The sequence below is a fragment of the Rhopalosiphum padi genome, chromosome 1 (assembly GCF_020882245.1).
Source record: "Rhopalosiphum padi isolate XX-2018 chromosome 1, ASM2088224v1, whole genome shotgun sequence".
In the NCBI taxonomy this organism is placed as follows: domain Eukaryota; kingdom Metazoa; phylum Arthropoda; class Insecta; order Hemiptera; family Aphididae; genus Rhopalosiphum; species Rhopalosiphum padi.
Genome location: NC_083597.1, coordinates 26274900 through 26295592, shown reverse-complemented (window position 1 = coordinate 26295592; position 20693 = coordinate 26274900). Strand labels below are relative to the sequence as shown.

Below are 20693 nucleotides of genomic sequence, written 5' to 3'. Positions count from 1 at the left end.
TATAAGTATGTGTTTAACAATTTGATCGAATTATTTGTTAAAATGCAATCTATGCTGTTGTTGAAGTCGTTTGTTAATTTTATTATTTTATTTCGGATACTGTTATTTAACATTTTATTTATCTATAGAGCCTTTTTCGTCATTTATATCTTTCGTTTCTAAAAATATTATAAAAGTAGTCACATTAAAAATTATAATAACAATTTGATATTTTTCATTAAATATATAAATTCATATTTTTTAAATTTTAAACTGAATCAGAACAATATATAATTATAAACATTAAATGCTTTAAAGGCTATCACACGGAGAAAAACCGTAATAATAATATATATATAAAAAAATATGATTTTTTATTGTTTTGTTATGAAAATTGAATATACCTGTATAACAATATATGGTAACGGTTTATTTTTTTAAATATGATTTTGTGAATCTTTAACAATAAATTAAAACGCTTGTTATTTGTGTTATAATCACTAGTACCTGTATGTTTTCATTGAAACATAGAGATTTTAAAAGTATGATAAATTCAACATTTTAATGAATAATGGATCTATGCAATTATATATTTGTAAAACATAGTGTGGCGAATATAATATTATTTTGTAAAAGTAATTTCTAATATGTTTTTTTTATTTCATATTAATTTAGTAAATGTGCGTTTCTGTAATTTTCTTAAGTACAACATTTAACATGTATATAGTTTAGGAAATAACAATAGTTTTAAATTTATTTATTATCAATAATAGATGGTATAGGTTGTAATAAGTAATAACCATATATGGTAAGTATACGTAACGAATTTAATGCTCTGTATTGGTGCAAGAAGGGTCTATGTCACATTTGGAGGAATTTGTGATTATTTGACTAATGTCATTAATATTTTATTATGTTACTTATGTTAGATGGACAATGTATCTGGTGTAGTATGATCTACTTATAGTATATACATTGGTTATTTTAATGTTAATGGATAGAAATATATCAGTATATATTAGGGCCTATTTCGACATTGCCTTTGTTTTATATAGTCATATTAGCCATTTCGAAATCTATCAATAAAGCTTATAATATAAGTTATTAATATTTTGAGCAATTGAATATTATTATTATTATATTTAAATAAAAAATTTAAATAATTTAATTATTAGAAAGACACACTTTATATTTTAGTTTTCGGTCTATGTCAGATATTAACAATACTATTATACTAAATTTATATTATCCGTCAAGAAGGCTAATGTGTAATGAATAAATTTTCAGATTTTCAAAATACAAATATTTCATTAAATTAAGAATGTATGACAAAGCAACCATTGACATTCTAAAACTTTAACATATAACTAATATTTGTATATATATATATGTAATGTATAATATGTACATATTTTTAATTAGCCTATTTTAAAATTTAATTTTTCAACAATGTTCTTTTTTAACACTGGTCCATTATGAACTAAGCCATATAATGATAAATAATAAATATAATATATTATGAATTAGAAAATATTGTAGAATGTTAAAAAATTATGGGGAAATATTAATATATTATATTTTTATTATATTAATGAACTTATAAATATTTTATATTAGAATAACTATGAAAAACATGCACCACATTTATTACAATTTATTATTCATAATAAATATGTAATAAACTAATAACATAATAACCAACAATTTTAATTTATATTATTTTTAAAACGTATAACTTTGAAGTGAATTCAATAGTTAAATTAAGACTCAAAATATAACATTCAGTAATCATCCATTTTACCAATACCCAATACATTTAAGAAGCTGTTGCTATTATGTAATTTTTTTTAATTCATAATGTACTATTTCAACGTACTTTGTTAAATAAACGATAAATATCGTCTTTTACACATATTTGATGTAAAATACATAGTTTTGTTATTAGTTCCGGTTTTACAAATTAATAGTTGTGTACCTGGTGGATTTCACTATGATATCTAAGCGTCCATTTCCTTACAAAACACAATCATTTTTACGCTACTAAAACGAAAGTAGTTGTTGACAGTGAATAGCACAGTAGCTATATAACAAGTATATGAAGATTTCAACTATAATAATGCATTAAAATTATATATATATATATATATATTATAAATGTACGTCAATATATTTGTATTTTCGATAAAATAAAGTATTAATTATTTTATAAGCGCGAGAACTCTTTCTTTCTTTTTACATAATTCTACTTAAAAGTCAATGACTAATGAATTTGCATCACAATCTTGTTGAATACATAATTGGCTTACATTTGTATTTTGTATAAGTATAAGAAAATAGGAATGGTTATTATTTATAATATTTATATACAATTATTCAATTGTTAAAATAGGTATATAACATATAACAACGGTAGATAAATATTCAGTTTTAATTGTCAATACATAGAAATTAAAAACATTCTTTTACATTCTATTCTATTTTCCTTTTTCAGTTTTTCGAAATTTAATTTTTCTCGACTTCGTTTCCGTCATCCTTCTACTATTCTTCTAGACTCATTGGCTAAAATCATAGGGGTGCTTAGTTTCCTGGATTTTAATGCTTAGTAAGTACCACCCCGGATTCGGTGATCATCTTTTTAATTACAAATTTAAGACACGTATTATTATGGGTCATTGGGTCAAGATAAATTATAGACTATATGACTTATTAATTATTCACGTTGAAACAGATATATTATATAGTCTTAAATAATGAAACTATTTTAAATAAATATGCTAAATATGATTATTATTTATTACTTATTAATAAATAAAAATAATTTATTTTGCATAAAATGTTTTAATAGATTTAAATCTATGATTAATTGTATTATATTATAATAGAGACATAAATGGGTCAATTTCCTCTAAAATTTGTTTGGTGCTTAAGCTCGCTTAATATTTTTGGGCCATTTACGCCTATGCTCTTCCTATATAAATCTTCTTTCTTAAAAAAATCTTACTTCCTTTCACAACATATCACGCATTTGCTTAATTATGTTTTATATATATTAATACCTATTTAGCTGTATAATTTATTGTTAAAATCCATAGTGAAAATAAATAAACTTATTTTATAACAACCTGTTTGTATGTCAACGGATCTTAACGAGAATGTATTCATATAATACTTGATGCTTAGTTGAACTTTAAAAACCCCTTATATAAGACTACTTTTTTCTTCTACACAGTACATACTTGTGGCTCATAAATATTTATATACTCGTCTCGCATTATTTTAACTGTCAATTATAAAGGTCTAAGAGATGGATCATAATATCAAATATAAAATATATCAAGTTGTTAATGTCAATATGTATAGCTGTAGTCGCAGTATTCAAAGTCGTGCCTTCTATACATTTACAGGAAAAGTATGTATTAAAGTGAAACGTCTCTATATGTATTGATTATTTGAATTAATCATTTATTCTTTTACACCTGGAAAAAAATTATATCAAAACCTGAACGCATATTCATGTTTAAATATAATAATATACTTAGACGATTATGTGCATTTCAATCACAATAAAATGTCTGTTGAACATACTACCATATTGAAGGGATCATTCAACCGTATATATAGCCATATAGGAATATAATATTATGATCATCCGTTTGTCCTCCGTCGGAGCAAAGGTTAACCCACAGAGAAAACAATAGATGTTATACGTCATGCACGGATCACCGCGCGATGTGCCTTAATGCCTTGTAAAAATACAAGAGTATAATATTATTATTATGATTATTACTATGGTGTATCGTGTGATCGAGTTGTATAAAAATAAGAACAAGGACGACTAGGTTTTATATTGCATTGTGACAATATGCATTCGAGGTAAAACCGATAGTCCCTAACAATTCAACAATTGTGCGTACTCGTATCGAACAGACGAAGTATACAAAACATTTGAGCGAAAATCAGTTCGATCGAATCCCATATGAATCATATATAATGAATATATTGTCATAACACGGGTGGTCCGCAATTCAAGTGTATACCTATATTTATTATTATTATTATTATTATTATATTCTACCATGTACGGTTACAAAGTTCAACGTCCCTCTATATTTTTGACAATTTTCCGATAGCAATATCATATATTATTGAATCGAGACCGTGTATAATGATTAATGATTGACAACTGATCATCAAACGGCAATATAATAATAATAGTATATGAAATTTTCGTCACGCTTTGAAAACTCATACATGTGGAGACCTATTCGATGAGATTCGGCACGTGCAGACGACGAATATACCGAGTCGTGACTGCAGGATATCGTACAAAATTGTTTTTCTTAAAATATTGATCTCGTCCGCGGCGCCGATCTGTGCAGTGCGTAGAAAGTCGGAGTTTACGTATTATACGTTTTATTATTTCACCTTCGTGTGCCGTGTTTTTTTTTCTTAACGCTGCCACGTCGCATCGTGAGCTTTAGGCTCTGAATCGCATTTGTGTTACAAATAAATCAGCACTCCCATGCGTTCGCGCGTGTTATATATTATCAATATAATCCGATCATTACATCGATAGCTCCGCAAATCTGTCTATTTCGTTTCGTAAGATCGATGGAATTTTTATTTTAAATAAATAATTTCATTAATCGCATTATTCTTGCAATGTTATGCGTTGTATCGCGTGTTTATTTGAACATCCCGATAGGATCACACTAAAAATGACCTAACCGTAAACCGGACGTCGTCTCCGTGTGCACGCGTCGTGCTCGTTTCGGGAATGGATATTAATTGTGATGAATCGAAATAGCCGATAAGTGAACGTTTTGTGTATATTATAAAATATGTATAATATTATGTCATAACATGTATGTATGCGTATACGTATTGAGTAAGTCACAGCGATGTTAAATGTATGTATATGTTACACGGTTATATGAATATATATATTTGTGAGAGATGAGTGTACCTATTATAGAGAGATATGCACAACTACCTACCTGAATAAACCCGACACAAAAATTAGTATTCAGACGACTTTTTTTTTATACGACAGCAAAATATTATAAAGTTAATAGGTTCTGTTGTATTGAGTGTTTTATTGCGTAATATTCCACTCGACGGTCTTCGATCCGACTACTCGTGACCGGGAAAGAAGAAGAAGAAGCCGTGTAAAAATTGCTCTTGGGGTGTCATCTCGCTGAATATGAGAAATAAAATCGTTTAATATTATCTCGTGTAAAATAAAACTGCAATGCGTGGGCGCATTAAATATAAAAATACATTAAAAGTGTTCGCATTCGTTTTTTGTGTGTTTCATTTACGTGTATTCCAGAAATTGACGAATATCATGAATTGTGATAATTAAACGAAATTATTATATGTATGTAGCCGAGCGTTAACTTTCACGTAAAAATGGCCAGATAGAATGATCTGTGATGTGTGTGTGAACCGAATTCCACGACTCAGTTAATGACCCGTCTACTTTCGTTTTTCACAATTAATTTAATATACACATATTATGTTGATGTTATTATTTTACATAACCGCGTCTAGTCCATCGTGTCCGAGCAAAAAACTTCCAATCTAATCACGCGTTTTTTAAATAAAAAATACACAAACAACATACCTAGGTATAGTATAAGATATATATTATTATAAACGAATGAAGAATGATGCGACTGCTACGGGTTCACATAATCTACATGGGTATTATATTGTCTTCGCGGGTTATCATTTTTCAGCTAGATAAAAATACTTCCTCGTGTTGTATCATACAGGAAGACAAATTGACAATATATTAGAGCGAAAGTAATATATATGTATATATAGTAATTATATTTGTTCGTTATTTATTTATTTTCCATTATTCTCAAAACTGGTCTTGACATTGATTTCTGGTCACTTATTAGAATTGCGCCCTTGAGGTGCTTAAACGGTGAAAGTAATCGGCTATAGTTAAATTATAATTATTGTTAATTTATTTGATTTTTTCACCGGTTTTTCGTTTATTGTATTGATCGGTGCTACCTAATGACAATTCTGGTTACAACCATTGTACAATCGCAGTGTCCGAGTAGCTGAGTGTACATGTATTCTTTGATATTATTATATTATATAGTCAGTTTTTAACCAATTTTTATCGCTTGACATTTCTTTTCGTGTGTATGGAAAAATGTGTTGGTTATTGATGTACTTATAGAAAGTAGAAATTGAATAAAACAACTGTTTGGCTGGGAATAATTTACGTTACCTAATTAAATACATAATATAATTAATAAATGATATTAAATAAATATCTATCTTTAAAAGTGGTTGTTACAACTCATACATGTAACAATTAATTAAATATACTTAATATATTGCTATATTTAATCAATGGTATAACAGAGTAGACGATATTTATACTACATTGTAAACTAAACTAAGTCATAAACGAAAATCAATTTTAGAATCGACCGTCACATATTACGAAAATACTTATAAGTTAAAAGAATAAGACCGCAAAAGCCAAAGTAGTCATATAATCCATAAAAAAAAAATGTATATTTAATATTACTGTGTAAATTATTTTTAATTAAAATAATATTGATATCCAAATAATAATCTAAATAAAAGTTTTAAAAATAATTTTATACGTAAATTTTATACGTAATAAACATACTATAGTTTGTTTAAAAGTTTAAATATTTCTCTTTAATTACGCTAAAAAAAACTGAAGTATCAAATTCTAAAATAAAATGCTACGTTACTATAAGAAGGTTATTTACCTTATTATATAGTTGCTCAGTTCGTACTTCTGCTCAGAAAATTGATTGTTGTAGGTTTGTATCTCTTGGATCGACTGAACTTTTTAAATCATTGACGTTATGCCCTTTTTCAATATGTAAATAACGGGCGGGGGCCCGAGATAATGTTTATTATTAACGTAGTTAGCCAATACAATTAATTGAAAATGGAAATCGGGAAGTATTCTGATTGGCTGGGCTTATTTGTTTAGGAGGCCCCGCACCCACCATTTGTCTTAGTTGTTATTATAGTATTATAATTAAAGCAATTACTACCTATATATATTATGTTCGAATTAATTTTATTTTTACTGTCATCGCCGTGTTAGGCCGGGGCTATACAAGGCGTTATTATATTTATGTACAATATACGGGTAAATTCTTAAAAACTACTTATTATTTCGTGATTTGTTCAATACCTATTGACTGCTTTTATGGGAAATATTTTTTTAATCTGAATCATTTTCATAATTCTACTTTTATTATAAAACAATACTCAATGTATCAATTACTGAAATATTATTTATTATTAAGTATTACATTTTTAAACATTAACCAATTTTACTTAATAAATATTTAATATAGTATACAATTTTTTTATTATAATTATTATAAAATAATACTTACGAGTTAAATATTTAATCACAACCTTGCTCCGATAACTTACACATTTTGTAAACCAATTTACATGTATTTACAAATACAATTTTACAACTTAAAGTCTATCCAGTATAAATTAAACTAAGTTGGGGCCTGGGGGAATCTAACTGCACATATCTCATAAAAACATAAATTATTAAACAAAATTTATTTTTGTTAACCTGTTAATATCATCATTCACTGGTATTTCCTTATTAATATAATAATATGCAATAATGTTAATCCACACATGCGTCGTTCTTGGCCTATATTTTGAGCGCAACCATTTTTTAAATCTACAAGCGTTCAAGCATTAATAGAAGCAAATAACTTTAATGAAATCCAATGTTAGATATATAAAAAAAAAAAATAATAAAAAAAAAAATATATATATATATATATTATATAAATATAGCGCAAATTGTTTGTAGTTTAATTGAATAAAAATGTACAAATTATATATTAAAAGTAAAATATCGAAATTCCTGAAATAATTACATTTATTTTAAATATAGTCGCTTTCAAGATTTAACAGTATGGTTTTAAAACTTATTTAATTACTATTGTAATATACCATTATTTATAATGCTAGAAAAAAATTATGAAAACATATTTTCTTCAATATCTCACGTAATATATTTTATGTTTAAAAATGTATTGTGTATACAGTCCATGGAGAAATTTCCCTCACCCTTCAAATTCGCTAGTGAATTGTTCAGATTAGGCAGGAAAACCATTTCTTATTTTCAAGAATAATACTCATTTTTAAAAAACTGTGATTATAATAGTTGTTTATATACGTATTTCTTCTCCTTCTCAACACGTCCTATCATATAAACATGAATAGAATAAATTATTTGAACAGATTTTGATTATTTCCTGTTAATCTGAATTGTAAACTTTAATTCGAAAATAATTATATGTTTGAACTTTTAAATATATAATCGTTTAGTGTCGTTCAATAATATTGTGCGTCGTAACGTGTACTTAATGTACTAAATAATAACCACACCTATACCACCCAATGTACACTTGTGAAATTATGTCCGTGTTCTGCGTATCACTTGTGAAATACGGCTAGGTCTTAAAATTATAATGTTATACTGTATATTCATGTATAAGGTGTTATAAAAGTCTTTAATATCATGTTGCTGTTAAGTTGACTTAGAATTGTGATCGAATAAACAGCATATTGCATGTGAATAAGAAATTAAATACTTTAAAACGTATATAAGGTCAATCATTCGTTGAGAGGTATAGGTATACAATTACTGTATAAGATAGAAAAGATATGATCTTTTCGAAGTCCTTTGAGGCATGACACACCTATTCTAAATATTATATGATATTGTAATTTTATAGTAATATGTTTATTTTATTTATATTTTTACTCGTGTTTAATAATTTAGCTATTTTATATAATTATGTAATGTAGATTACTTCTTAAATTCTAAAATACGATACTATTTTTCGAAAAAAAAAACGAAATGACAAAGCTAATAAATTTTATTTTAGGTCGATATAATTGCATTCATATTATATTTTGTTTATTATTATACTATTATACTGGTTGGATTATGGTTTTAGTGCAGAAAAATCGAAATCAAATATATTTAATGTTTTAAATATGATTGATGACCATTAATTGCACATTAATGAGACTCAATGAAACTTTTCCATGATATTTCTTTGTCCTAATAATTTCACTAAAAATAACTACTTGAACTTTACCTTGGCATTTATAATATGTGCGCACAAACATACAGTACATTAAGTCTTATTGAAAATTAGTATTTTATTATATATAATACATACTGATTTTACGAACTTTAAGAATCCTAATGTGATTTGTACTGTCGGCAAAATAATATCCAGACCTAACTAATGCGTATAAATAGATGCGAAGGTAAAATTATTATTTTTTCAATTATTTTTATTATTATTACTATTATTATTATTATTATTATTGTTATTGGCTGACTAGATCTGACCGTGACTCACATAATAATAAGTGTATGTGCTGCACATGTATAAACGCGAATAGAATTGGTCAATTTAATAAGTGGGTTTAGAACAATTAATATATTCATCATATTATCATCTCAAGATGTTATTGTGTTTTTTAGGTTTATATATATCTTTATAGTTTAAATGTCTTGTTCACTTGTTTTATCGATACATATGTTATCGGATTAATTCTCCATTATTAAGTTCATCACTGATTTAGTTTATATTTCATCTTGAATTTCGAAATACTCGTTATCCTCAAGGAATAATATACAATGCAGTAGATAACTGTATGATATATATGAGTCTAGATTTAATTATTGGATCTTCATAAATTCTTCTTCTTAAAAAAAAAAATTACATAGTTTTTGAATTATTGTGTTTTTGTGCTATATGGACTTATATAACCTGGAATGAACACACACATGCAGTCAAAGTAGGTGCGTTTGCCCGGAGCGCCAAAATGTTGAGCGTAGGATGTTCTGTGGGACTTTTAAATCGACTATAACCCACTAACTTTATATTATACAATATATTATTATAAATCAAATAGGCTTGTATGTTTATTGGAGAGAGTGGAATTATTTACCATCTTATTCTTATAAAATAAAAATTCCATAAGACTGATGTGACCGAACACCATTCTGTATTCTATATTACATAAATTTACATCAAACTCATAGTTTGAAAGTCATTAATGCGTTAGTCAATATAACGTTTTTTTTTTATTCGTCTTTGGTAAAAACTTTAAATTGTGTAGTAGCCTCGGATAATTGGATATAACTTTTTTGAGTATATAATCCAATACATACGCGGTGACGTCTTCGAGAGTTCTCAAATTGCGGAGAATTGTATTTAATATTTTAGCTTAGCACGTCAATTCTGATATATATATTTTTTTTCATCGTTCATTTACGATCCAAAAACCTGTAGGGTGAACCGTTTGTGGATAAAATATCGATGAAAACTATATTGATCATCGAAACTGATGAAAAATATGCCTGGGCTAGATTATTTTTCTAAGACCGTCTGTTATTATTGTTTGTGCAAGAAGAAATAATGAATTTCAAAATCGTTCTCCGATCCACGGCCTTTGCCTACACTTACTTTTGCGCGCATATGTAGTAGCCTTGCAAAGTAGGTAATCGGTATACTTATGTGTTTTCTTTGTATACCTATATTTATAAGATAACTCGATATCGCCAGTAAACACGACCAAACGAAGACACACCGCCGATTAACATAATATTATAATGAGTGCTCCACAATTGCATATCGATTTCTCGAGTATCGTTTTATTAGGATTAAAAAAAATTTGAAATAAAAATTAATGTTATTTTATATCAGTGACCTCAGCAAAAAAGATTACCGGCCATGGGTTTGTGGTCGGCGAGAACGCAATCGTGTGGAACGTAAAACGCTTCTCCCGTAGTATATTGTATGTGTATTAATTAATGACTATGTTCTAGTATTATACGCTAGTTGTTAGCATACAGTTTGCTGTAGTACAAGTATTAATAGTTAATACGTTAAATGTATATGCAATTATGCAATTTTGTAAACACTTATTTTTTTTAAACAATCTGTAAAAGATTGATTACCTAAAAATATGTATATATTTTACGACCAATTTGAACCTAATTGTTGATTAAACATTATTATAATAGTTTTTGGCCTTATTTTTTTTAGATGTTTAACCAAATCATACTTTTTAATTATACATGAATATTGTATGTATGATGTATGTTTAAAATAGTTTTACTATTCTTACAGTATCAATGTTAATTTATATTCAAATATTGTATAATTTATATAGAATCATTTTATGAAATATTTATAAATTGTACATAAATGTAATTAAATAATTATTATTTTAAAATAATACAAATAGTTGTAATAATATGTATTATAATTTGGTAACATTATCCACGGTATTACACAATAAATATTTTTAAAATGGATAATCGATTACATTTAATCAAGTAAAATACATAAAAATACAAATTAACTAATGAAACAAATTTTTTGTTATATTTTACTTATTTTTGACAATTTTTAAACATTGAAAATTCCGTTCTATTTCTAAAAAATAAAATATATTTGTTCAATTGTTAAAATACATTATTATATGTCTTAACTCCTAAACTATAGTTACACATATGTTGAGGTTGCACTAATCGAAAAATGTGTTAATTTAAAATAATATGGAAAGTATTTTTATTCAATAAACTGAATAATTGTTAGCAACTGTTTGTTTGGATTATACATATCTATACTAATAAACTTTTTGAAATAATAAAATGTATATTACCGATTAAAATACAATTAACTTATTGAACTTCGTAATTATAATATGTATAGAACAATTTTAGTATTTAAACTCATAACACATATTACTCTGTATGTTTTGTTTATCTTAATAATATTTAAAAAAAAACTTAAATAACTTCATATATACTTCTCAAAAATAAATTAAATATATTCGTTATTTTTAATAAAAATTAAAAATTATCTTTCTACATTTATCTTTTTTATTAAGAGTATTTTAATTATCCTCGATATTGATGTTAAATAGTCTAAAAATGTATATAGTGTGCTTAAAAATTAAAATTATTTAATACTTTACTTTTATGTATAGTTATATTTCTAAATTTTACGTATTTAACAAAAAATATGCAATTACAAATTACAAATTATGTTATTGATATTTGAGCATATAATACTATAAATCAAAATATAGACCTAAAACATATACAAATCTATTTTAGCTGTTCGGTTATAATTCATGTATTATTTAGCAATTATTCAGCTATATTTTTTTTAAATATATTTTTAGTAAGTTTTGAATAATAAAATCAAACTATTTTATTATTTTACTAATAATGAAATAAATATATATAATATTATGTTTGCTATAATGGGTATTATAACATACCTATCTATTAACATAAAAATATTTATAGTTAGTATTAAAATACAGTATTCGGTGGATTTCTCGTTTAAATTATTAATTTAGTACTTAAATAATAATAAATATAATATGGTATATGTATAAAATTACGTAAAAAAACAAGTTATATAAAGAAAAAAAAATGTCACCTACTTAGAAAGGCGATTTGCCTATTAGATAATAAAAGTTTTAATATATATGACAGGTTATAAATTATAATATAGTCATCGACCTTTATTCGCATAACAATCGCGAACATAACGTGTATAACATCTATACATACCTAACATGTTAAATGGGTATATATGAGAATATAGATTTATATGGTAACGATTCAAATGCAATCATCTCGGAAATCATTAGTTTTTAAATATGACGATAATATTATATTTACACAAGTAGTTTCTGTAGCGAACAAAACGAATATATTTACAAGCTGTGACCTTTAGACAATAGCGTATAGATGTAAGTACGCTTGTTGTACACAACGAGTGATGCAAACGCGGTGTGCGCGAACGTCCGATTTACATACACCACTATAATGTGCGGTGTGTCCGTATATACCGTCTTGAGTTTAAACGATTATTCTCTTTGACGTGCGTATAATAATATTATATTATGTACCGCACAAATTGTAATTTTTTTAGGAGTCTTTATGCTGTGTCTATAGTGTCGAAATCGAATAATATAGTAACTAATAACTATATAATTGCTACCGACCAATTTATTGTATAATTTAGTTGTATACAACTTTCGGTGGCCAAACATATTTTAATTCGGTCGCGGTGTAATATTTCGTGAACCTACTGGTATGTAATATCGTGTCGGGATATTATTGGCGATATGAGTGCCGTGGACCCCCCGGTCGGGATGTCAACCGAGGTACGCTTGGTGGGCGGTTGTCGTCACGATACATAAGGTCACTTGCCGCGGTGTGTAATGCGTTATTATATAGCGTATTATACGCGTTAAATGTGCAAATTAAATTTTATTCGGTTTTAGTCGTGTGACGTTCGCAGGTTGTAAAAATTATATTGCTGCGAGCGCACGAGGAATTCTAAAAATATGTAGGTACAAAGGTCTTGTCGACTAGTCCGCGTTATAAATATTATATATGTTAGTGGCAGCGGTGGACGTTTGTTGACAGGTTGCAGTATAAGCCTCAGGCGTCATGGTCACTTTCTAAAGTTGACTTGATTTTCAATACTTATATAGATTACAAAAATTTACGCGGGAGCTAAAACCAAATTCAACGTTATGCGTTTATTTATAAACCGTTTGATATTGCGACTAAGAATTGCTAAATTTGTTGTCGGATCAAATGATAGCAATTTACATGAAAAAAGTAATATGTAATATAGAGGGCCGCGGGGAAGAAGAGAGAGAAGACGTCACTGTATGATAAGGGGGATGTACCTGGAGAATTTAACAATTTTATAGACAGTAATTACATTTAAATTTGTCTTTAGAAGCTTCCAGATATACACCATGTGTATTTATCAATCGAACGGCCGCGGAGTCATCTTGTTATGTTGTATTTAAAAATTTTAAATCGTTAATCCTGTACTTATGTGTATGTATAGGCGTTAACACAATTATGATATGTAGGTATATAAATTGTATAGTGGTCGATCAGAGGAATATCTGGTCGAGCAGCTCCTTGGTAAGCACCCTGTGCGGCCTGTCCGGTCGCGGTGTGGTCCGGTACAGCCGTTCGTTGATGTGGTACAGCTCCTTACTGAGGTCGCACCGCACGTTAAACCACCAGTCGCACACGAACACGGCCTGGCTGAACTGTGTGCCGTTCGGGCACAGGAACGACGCTTGCCGGCCGTCGATGTCGCAATAGTGCCACGCCTGACACCTGGTGTCCACGTCCGCGAAGAATCCCGGATACGGCTGGTCGTCGCAATAGAAGTCCGTGTACGGCACCACGGCCAGCACGGGATAGTCCGTGCCCGGCTTGCCTGCAACAACGGAGACGAGACATTAATAAATTTGAATTTTTTAGTTTTGAACTGTAACCGATTTCCGACCGTTTACTTAATTTTAAACTGGCAATATAATACGGTCGAAACAAAAGTTGGTCACCTCCAAGTCGATTGCTGTACGGAGGTGATAGTTCAACGTTACAAAATATCAACCGACATATTAATTTAATAATAGCAATATATATTATATAATAACTCTGCCGAATAATAATTGTCGAACTATAATAGCTGTAGCTGAAAGTTCTAAATAAAAAAAAAAAAAAAAAAAAAAACTCTGCGTAATATGGTGGCAGAAGTCGTTGCATATATTTCATTTTTCGTAGATATTGGTGTGACTGACTATGTGCCAACTTGTGTTTTAAATAAGTATTATACAATAAAGTGTCAAACGTGATACGTCTGTGTGTAATAACTAAATTTATTTTCGCAATTTATGGTTTGCTTAGAATTTTAATATCAAGTTTTTATTATTATTTCCCGAAAAAGTCGTTTATGAGTTATGGGTACCACAGAATATTTGGTCACATATGTAATTTAGGTACGATGTGTTCCGATCAAGTACCACACACACCCCATAATATTATAGTTATCTTAATAATAATAATTAAACATGATATTATTAGAAACCCCGTTCAATTGTAGCAACTCATAAAAACATTGTGAAGCTGAACTACAAGTGTTACAATAAATAACTTCATGGTGACATTGAAGCAAGCAGTGGGTATTAACTATTATAAGTATTCTATAAACATTTTGTGAAAAAATTTTTTTAGAAGAAAAAGAAATGAGAAAACTCCTCGATCAGTTGTGTATATTCAACATTCTTTGCGCCGTAAAAACATATAAGTACGTGAATGTCGTCGTCATCTGCATACGGAGTAGGCAAGTGATCAATAGGATTACCTACTATTAGACAGAACGAACGTTGTACTGTAATTTTAGATACTATAAACGAACTATTTCCAATGTTTCCATATACCTTACGTCTTGTTCTAGGTTCAAGATATTTATTTAATTTTAATTTTAAAATATGATAACATTAAAATAATTCTTTTAGAATGTATATGCATAAATACAACCGGCGCTACTAATTATCACGCATGTCACGTATTGCAAAAGGTACACACGTGTTAAATACCCGTAAGGCGCTTGCAAATATTTCGAACGCCAAATCGAAAGCAATATATTTATTATTCATAATAATAATCAATACCGCTCCGATTTCAACTATTCGCGGTGGTGGCGGTCGCGTTTCGTATTATTTTGTTTGACGTTTAATCTAGTATAGACTATTTTTTATTTTTATCTGTTATAATTAAGTTTATTTTTTTTTTTTAATTATAATAAGAAACCACCGCCGGGCTACTTGCGATTTGTACCCCGTATATCACATCAAACATTATAACATACAATTTAATAGGTTTATAATATGTGCGCATTTATTAGTAGATTATATAATTTTGTTATTGTTCTAATAACACAGCTGTAGTAGCTGGTGAAAGACCGATACGACTACTATTATAGGTAGGTAAGTACTCGTTAAAATATATTTCCTAGTTGCAAAACGAGCTCAACGGTCAACTCGTATATAGATAACTGATAAATATGCAAATCGATCTGTTTATAATAATAAAAAAATAATTATAATAATCACAGATTGTCGGTTTGACATGTCAATTCTCGGAAGTCTGAGGGATGAGGACACCACAAAAAGCCAATACAGTGGTTATGGTGTTTTGATGCTATAGTTAATTATAGCCCCGCGATTATATACGATCTACATTCACTCGTTGATCGGATTCTAAGGTTATTAAATAATAATGATCCATATTAAAACTTCCTAGACGAATTATTATATACGCATTTTCGCGCGTATCGTGTATTATATATGTATATACATTTCACTATATTAAATATTATATCGCCGTGAAATATATGTATACATTTGCAACGCCGACGCCGACGCGGACCTTGAAATATTTGTACCGAAAATCATCAATTGTGTCCTTCTGCCGCTGCAGTGTTTATATTCTGTACATCGGCTGTATTACAATTTGTTAATGTACACGAAATATGAAATTGGTTTATCATTCTTATAAGCCCGCGTGTTTTGTGTCCTTTCTAAAATAAAAATCGGTCATCGTTCTATCGAGTGCAATAATATGGCGTTACGATACCGCCTCACGTCTATTGTTCTTATTATTTTATACCGTGTAAAATATTTGTCATCGCATCGCATATTTTAATGTATATTATCATGTGCACCTTCGCGTGTGTTTGTTAAAAAAAATATATTATCCGATGTCCTCAAGCTCAATGCAATAAGCGACGAGCACAAATCTTTTTTTAATGGCCGTGTCGTTAATATTTTGTCAACAGAATTTTTTTCTTAATCTCCCAAACCTAGTTTATATCCACGTTTTGTCGAAATTTATCGAATGCGTATCGTCAAAAGAACTCTTAGAAAGTGTTTATTCATTTTAATATTCTGCGCGTGTTAAATATTATTACGTATGAAGCTTAATTTATATGGGCATCACATTCATTCGCATTCGATTAGTTGCATAACTTATCAAAAACCTACTTGTTACTTGTATTATAATGTTCAATTGTTTATTAATAACAACAATTGTTGTCGTCATCTTTAGTAGAATTTGAGGACTTCACTTTTTTTTAAATTAACTATATATCAATACAATAAAAACATTACTCATTTTTGACATTAAATTGTTTTATAATGAGGATTTGTCTACTTATTTTTGGAATGTGTTTTAAGTATGCGAACTACTATATTATAATATATATAGATACAATGACAAAATGAAACAACGGAATAAAAGTGAAGCCGCGTATTGTTCATTAAAATGCTTTTTTTTTAAATCAATAAAATAATAATATATATATATATATATATATATATTATTATCTATATAGTTGTCAGATTTAAAAATAAAATAAGATAATTATTGATTTTCGATAATTGCACACATGCCTGAATATCATAAATTGTACAAAAACTTCTATTGAATTTTACTCAGTGTTTTTTGTTATTTTTTATTAACATGTATAGCTGATGCAAAGGCCTAGGATTTCGGTTAACTACAATTTTTGAACCACTGATTAAGGATCTTCAATTAGCTTTCTCTCGGATATATATCCCATTGAATAACGTGTTAACAATACTTCATTAGGTAATATTTGCGAGCGTGCTGGCTGCCATATCAATTATTTGGCAGCATGGCAACGGTGACATATTATATCATATTATTATATTCCGTATGCGTCAGTTGTACCGAGTACTGATTCATCTCTCGCAGAGATTAATCGCCGTTACCATATTATAATAATTAGGCATTAATATTAATAAAAAGTATGACATAATATCGCAACTAATCCTGTTTTGAGTATAACCGTAATTTGATTAGTTAACTCAACCGTGTAAATAGCATGACAACTATACCTGGAATTGACCTTCCTAGTTCCAAGTATTCCCTCACTGACGGACTCAGAAATCCCGGTGGTACTTTGGTCGTTTCCTCATCATCGTCCTCGAGGTTATCTCTTTGGTTCAAACTGTCTGCATCGTCGTCTCCTCCGGCGTTTCGTGTCTCCAACGCTCGGGGGCTCTTCGATTTTTTGCCATCTTCCGAACCACCTGTACACAACAACAAACAACAAGGCATTTCATTTTTATCATATCAAAATATTGTACACGTTTTATATTATATGTGTTATGCCACTTATACGTATTTACATTGTCAATTCAAATCGACACTGAGACTTGGGTCAAACGTTGAATAATAGACCCATTTGAAAGTGGCTCCGTAACGTTTTTATTTTCTACATTTCATAATAATTCTTAGGCACGCGTTGGCGTGCGCCCGAACATAGAGACATGACCTCACGGGTCATATTTATTATTATAACCCGAATGATACCTACTTTACGAACATGTATAATATGAGATTGTGTATTAATGGAACTGTATAATATAATAATAATATATTTTATTATCCCTAAAATGTGAGCGCGTGTGTGGGAATTGTGCATTTGTGCATCATAGATTATACTGTTATAGGTACAGTCAATAAGGAGCTGTATATCGTACACGGGAGGTCAATGATGATTCAAGTTTATTAGTGTGTGAAACGTGTGCAGTTGGCGAGATTTATAACTTTTGAGGAAACGATCAATGATATAGTAATCGATCGCATGTAATAAAATTGTTTCTTGGAACTTAAGTATCTTGTATAATAGTCGCAGTGTTTATCATTTCGACCTTAACATTATTTGGGGACTCAAATTTATAAACTCCTGTTTTTCGTCCGTGCGCCCGGTGGGCGTTTTTATTTTATTATTCTTTCTTATTTTATCACAATCGTTATTAATAACGAAGTCGTGCTTGCCCCGAAGCTGTTTACCGAGTGTTCTAGATACGTGACTCGGGGGCGTGGCAAAAACCTTTCGAAAAAAGCTACCTCCACCTACACTTACGAGACCTTGTACTCAAAATTGGCGAATTATGTTTGAATTGACAAAAAGGCCTATTTATTTTCATCCTTTTTATTTCTGCATTCGATGTAGGGTGCTCGATCTCCAAAGAACAGGTTTCGTTATCTCCCACCCCACTTTGGCTGGCGATATTCCAAATAATAACTATATAGGTACTGATTATACTGGAAACCTGTTTCTTTGTGCGTCGTTCATTCAGAAACAAACACGTCTAATGGTGGACTTTAAAGTTATATTAAGTACATATTATAGTTCTTATTATATGACACTATGATTTAAATTCTCCCTTTCTAAATACACAGCGTATGCCTACCTCTTTATACTTATATAGATTGATTTAACTAAGACTTGGTAAATACACGAAATTGTCAAATAATTTTTACAGTTATAGATGTTGTTTTTATTATATAAAAATGTATTATATATTATATAAAATTGTATTATATTATTTATAAGTGACAATTGGTTTTTAGTTTTTATAGCGACTATACTATCTGCTATATGTATTATAACAGATTAAATGTTTCATATTATTCAAACATTAAAATATAAAAAATTATTTTTAAAGTTAAAATATTAGTTGCGCGTTCTACTAAAAAAATTTTAAACCATAAGAGCATCAATAAAATAATATTAGATTAACTTAAATTAAAATCTATAGTATATAAGAATAATATGAAATATTCATTATATTATCATAATACTACACTTTATTGTAAGCGCTTGTTTTTAATTTAATTTTTGGATTGAATTAAAATCACGGATTCTCAATTAATAATTTGTTTAATTACCATAAGCATATAATAAAATTATATTATAAAAATGTATCACTTACCAATATTTGGTATGAAGATGACCGAGAGCATCGAACTTAATAAAACTATATTAAAAAAATGTGAAAAATACATAGTTTAATTATTAAGTTTAATAATTTAAGTTTTATAAAATTGTTCTAAATGAACATGTAGCGATTAAATTTCATCGAGAAGAGAATCATACGCATGTCTATCGAGAACATACAAGGAAGCCGGTTGACGGCTCACTCGTGCTAGGCCCATGACCGGTCATGAGACTGCTTTAATGTGGCCTCGGCAACTCGAAAGAGCAATAAGAAAAGATCCGGAAGGGGAAGTAGAGTGGAAGGGTATTGATACCCTATAAACATAATATAATACATTATTTTGTATCAATATCATTATAATAACATATACATATAGGTGGTAATGGTTTGTAACAAAACATTTTTGGTTACCTACGCATATATTAAAAAAAAAAAAAAATCAAAATATGTATATGATTATATAATGCGTTTACTCTTTTAACGTATATCGTAGATGAGGTTAGCTACGAATCGAAACTATTAACTAGTTACAGGTTAACATATTAATGGGAATTATATGGTTGAGTAAAGAAAAATGTATTAAAATAATATACATAAGGATCGGTAGATATATACTTGTCTGACTTGATGCATAAAATTAACGTAATTTTACTATTACTACTAAGATGTAGTTGATTAATTACTGCCATTGTGGGAGGTAAACGTATTGTTAAATATAATGCGAATACCTAAGTTAAAAAAAAGAAAATAATATTAATAATAATAAATAATAAAATACAAATGTAGTTTTAAAAATGTTTCTATATTTGCTATCGATTAAAACAAAACGTATGGTTTACCTGATCATCAGTTAAATCCATCCGAATTGCATGCCTACTCTTAGAGGGATCTGTCCGAATTGCATACCCAGTGGTATAATTTTACTAAATAAAATGATTTAACTTACTTTTATATATTGAAAGAACGGACTTTTGTTACATTATAATAAA

General features: G+C 28.5%; 2 protein-coding genes across 2 annotated transcripts in view; one reads left to right on the top strand and one right to left on the bottom strand.

Moving 5' to 3' along the window:
* Window positions 1-20693, top strand: part of LOC132917982 (uncharacterized) — a 56784-nt gene that overhangs the window by 12836 nt on the left and 23255 nt on the right. The gene's annotated exons all lie outside the window — the stretch shown is intronic.
* LOC132931914 (uncharacterized) lies at window positions 11302-19940 on the bottom strand. The gene is made up of 3 exons (XM_060997998.1): window positions 19699-19940; window positions 17812-18006; window positions 11302-14327 (listed from the first exon to the last, which is right to left on the bottom strand). Exons 1-3 carry the CDS (start codon window positions 19769-19771, stop codon window positions 13993-13995), a joined length of 603 nt encoding a protein of 200 aa, XP_060853981.1. The 5' UTR covers window positions 19772-19940; the 3' UTR covers window positions 11302-13992.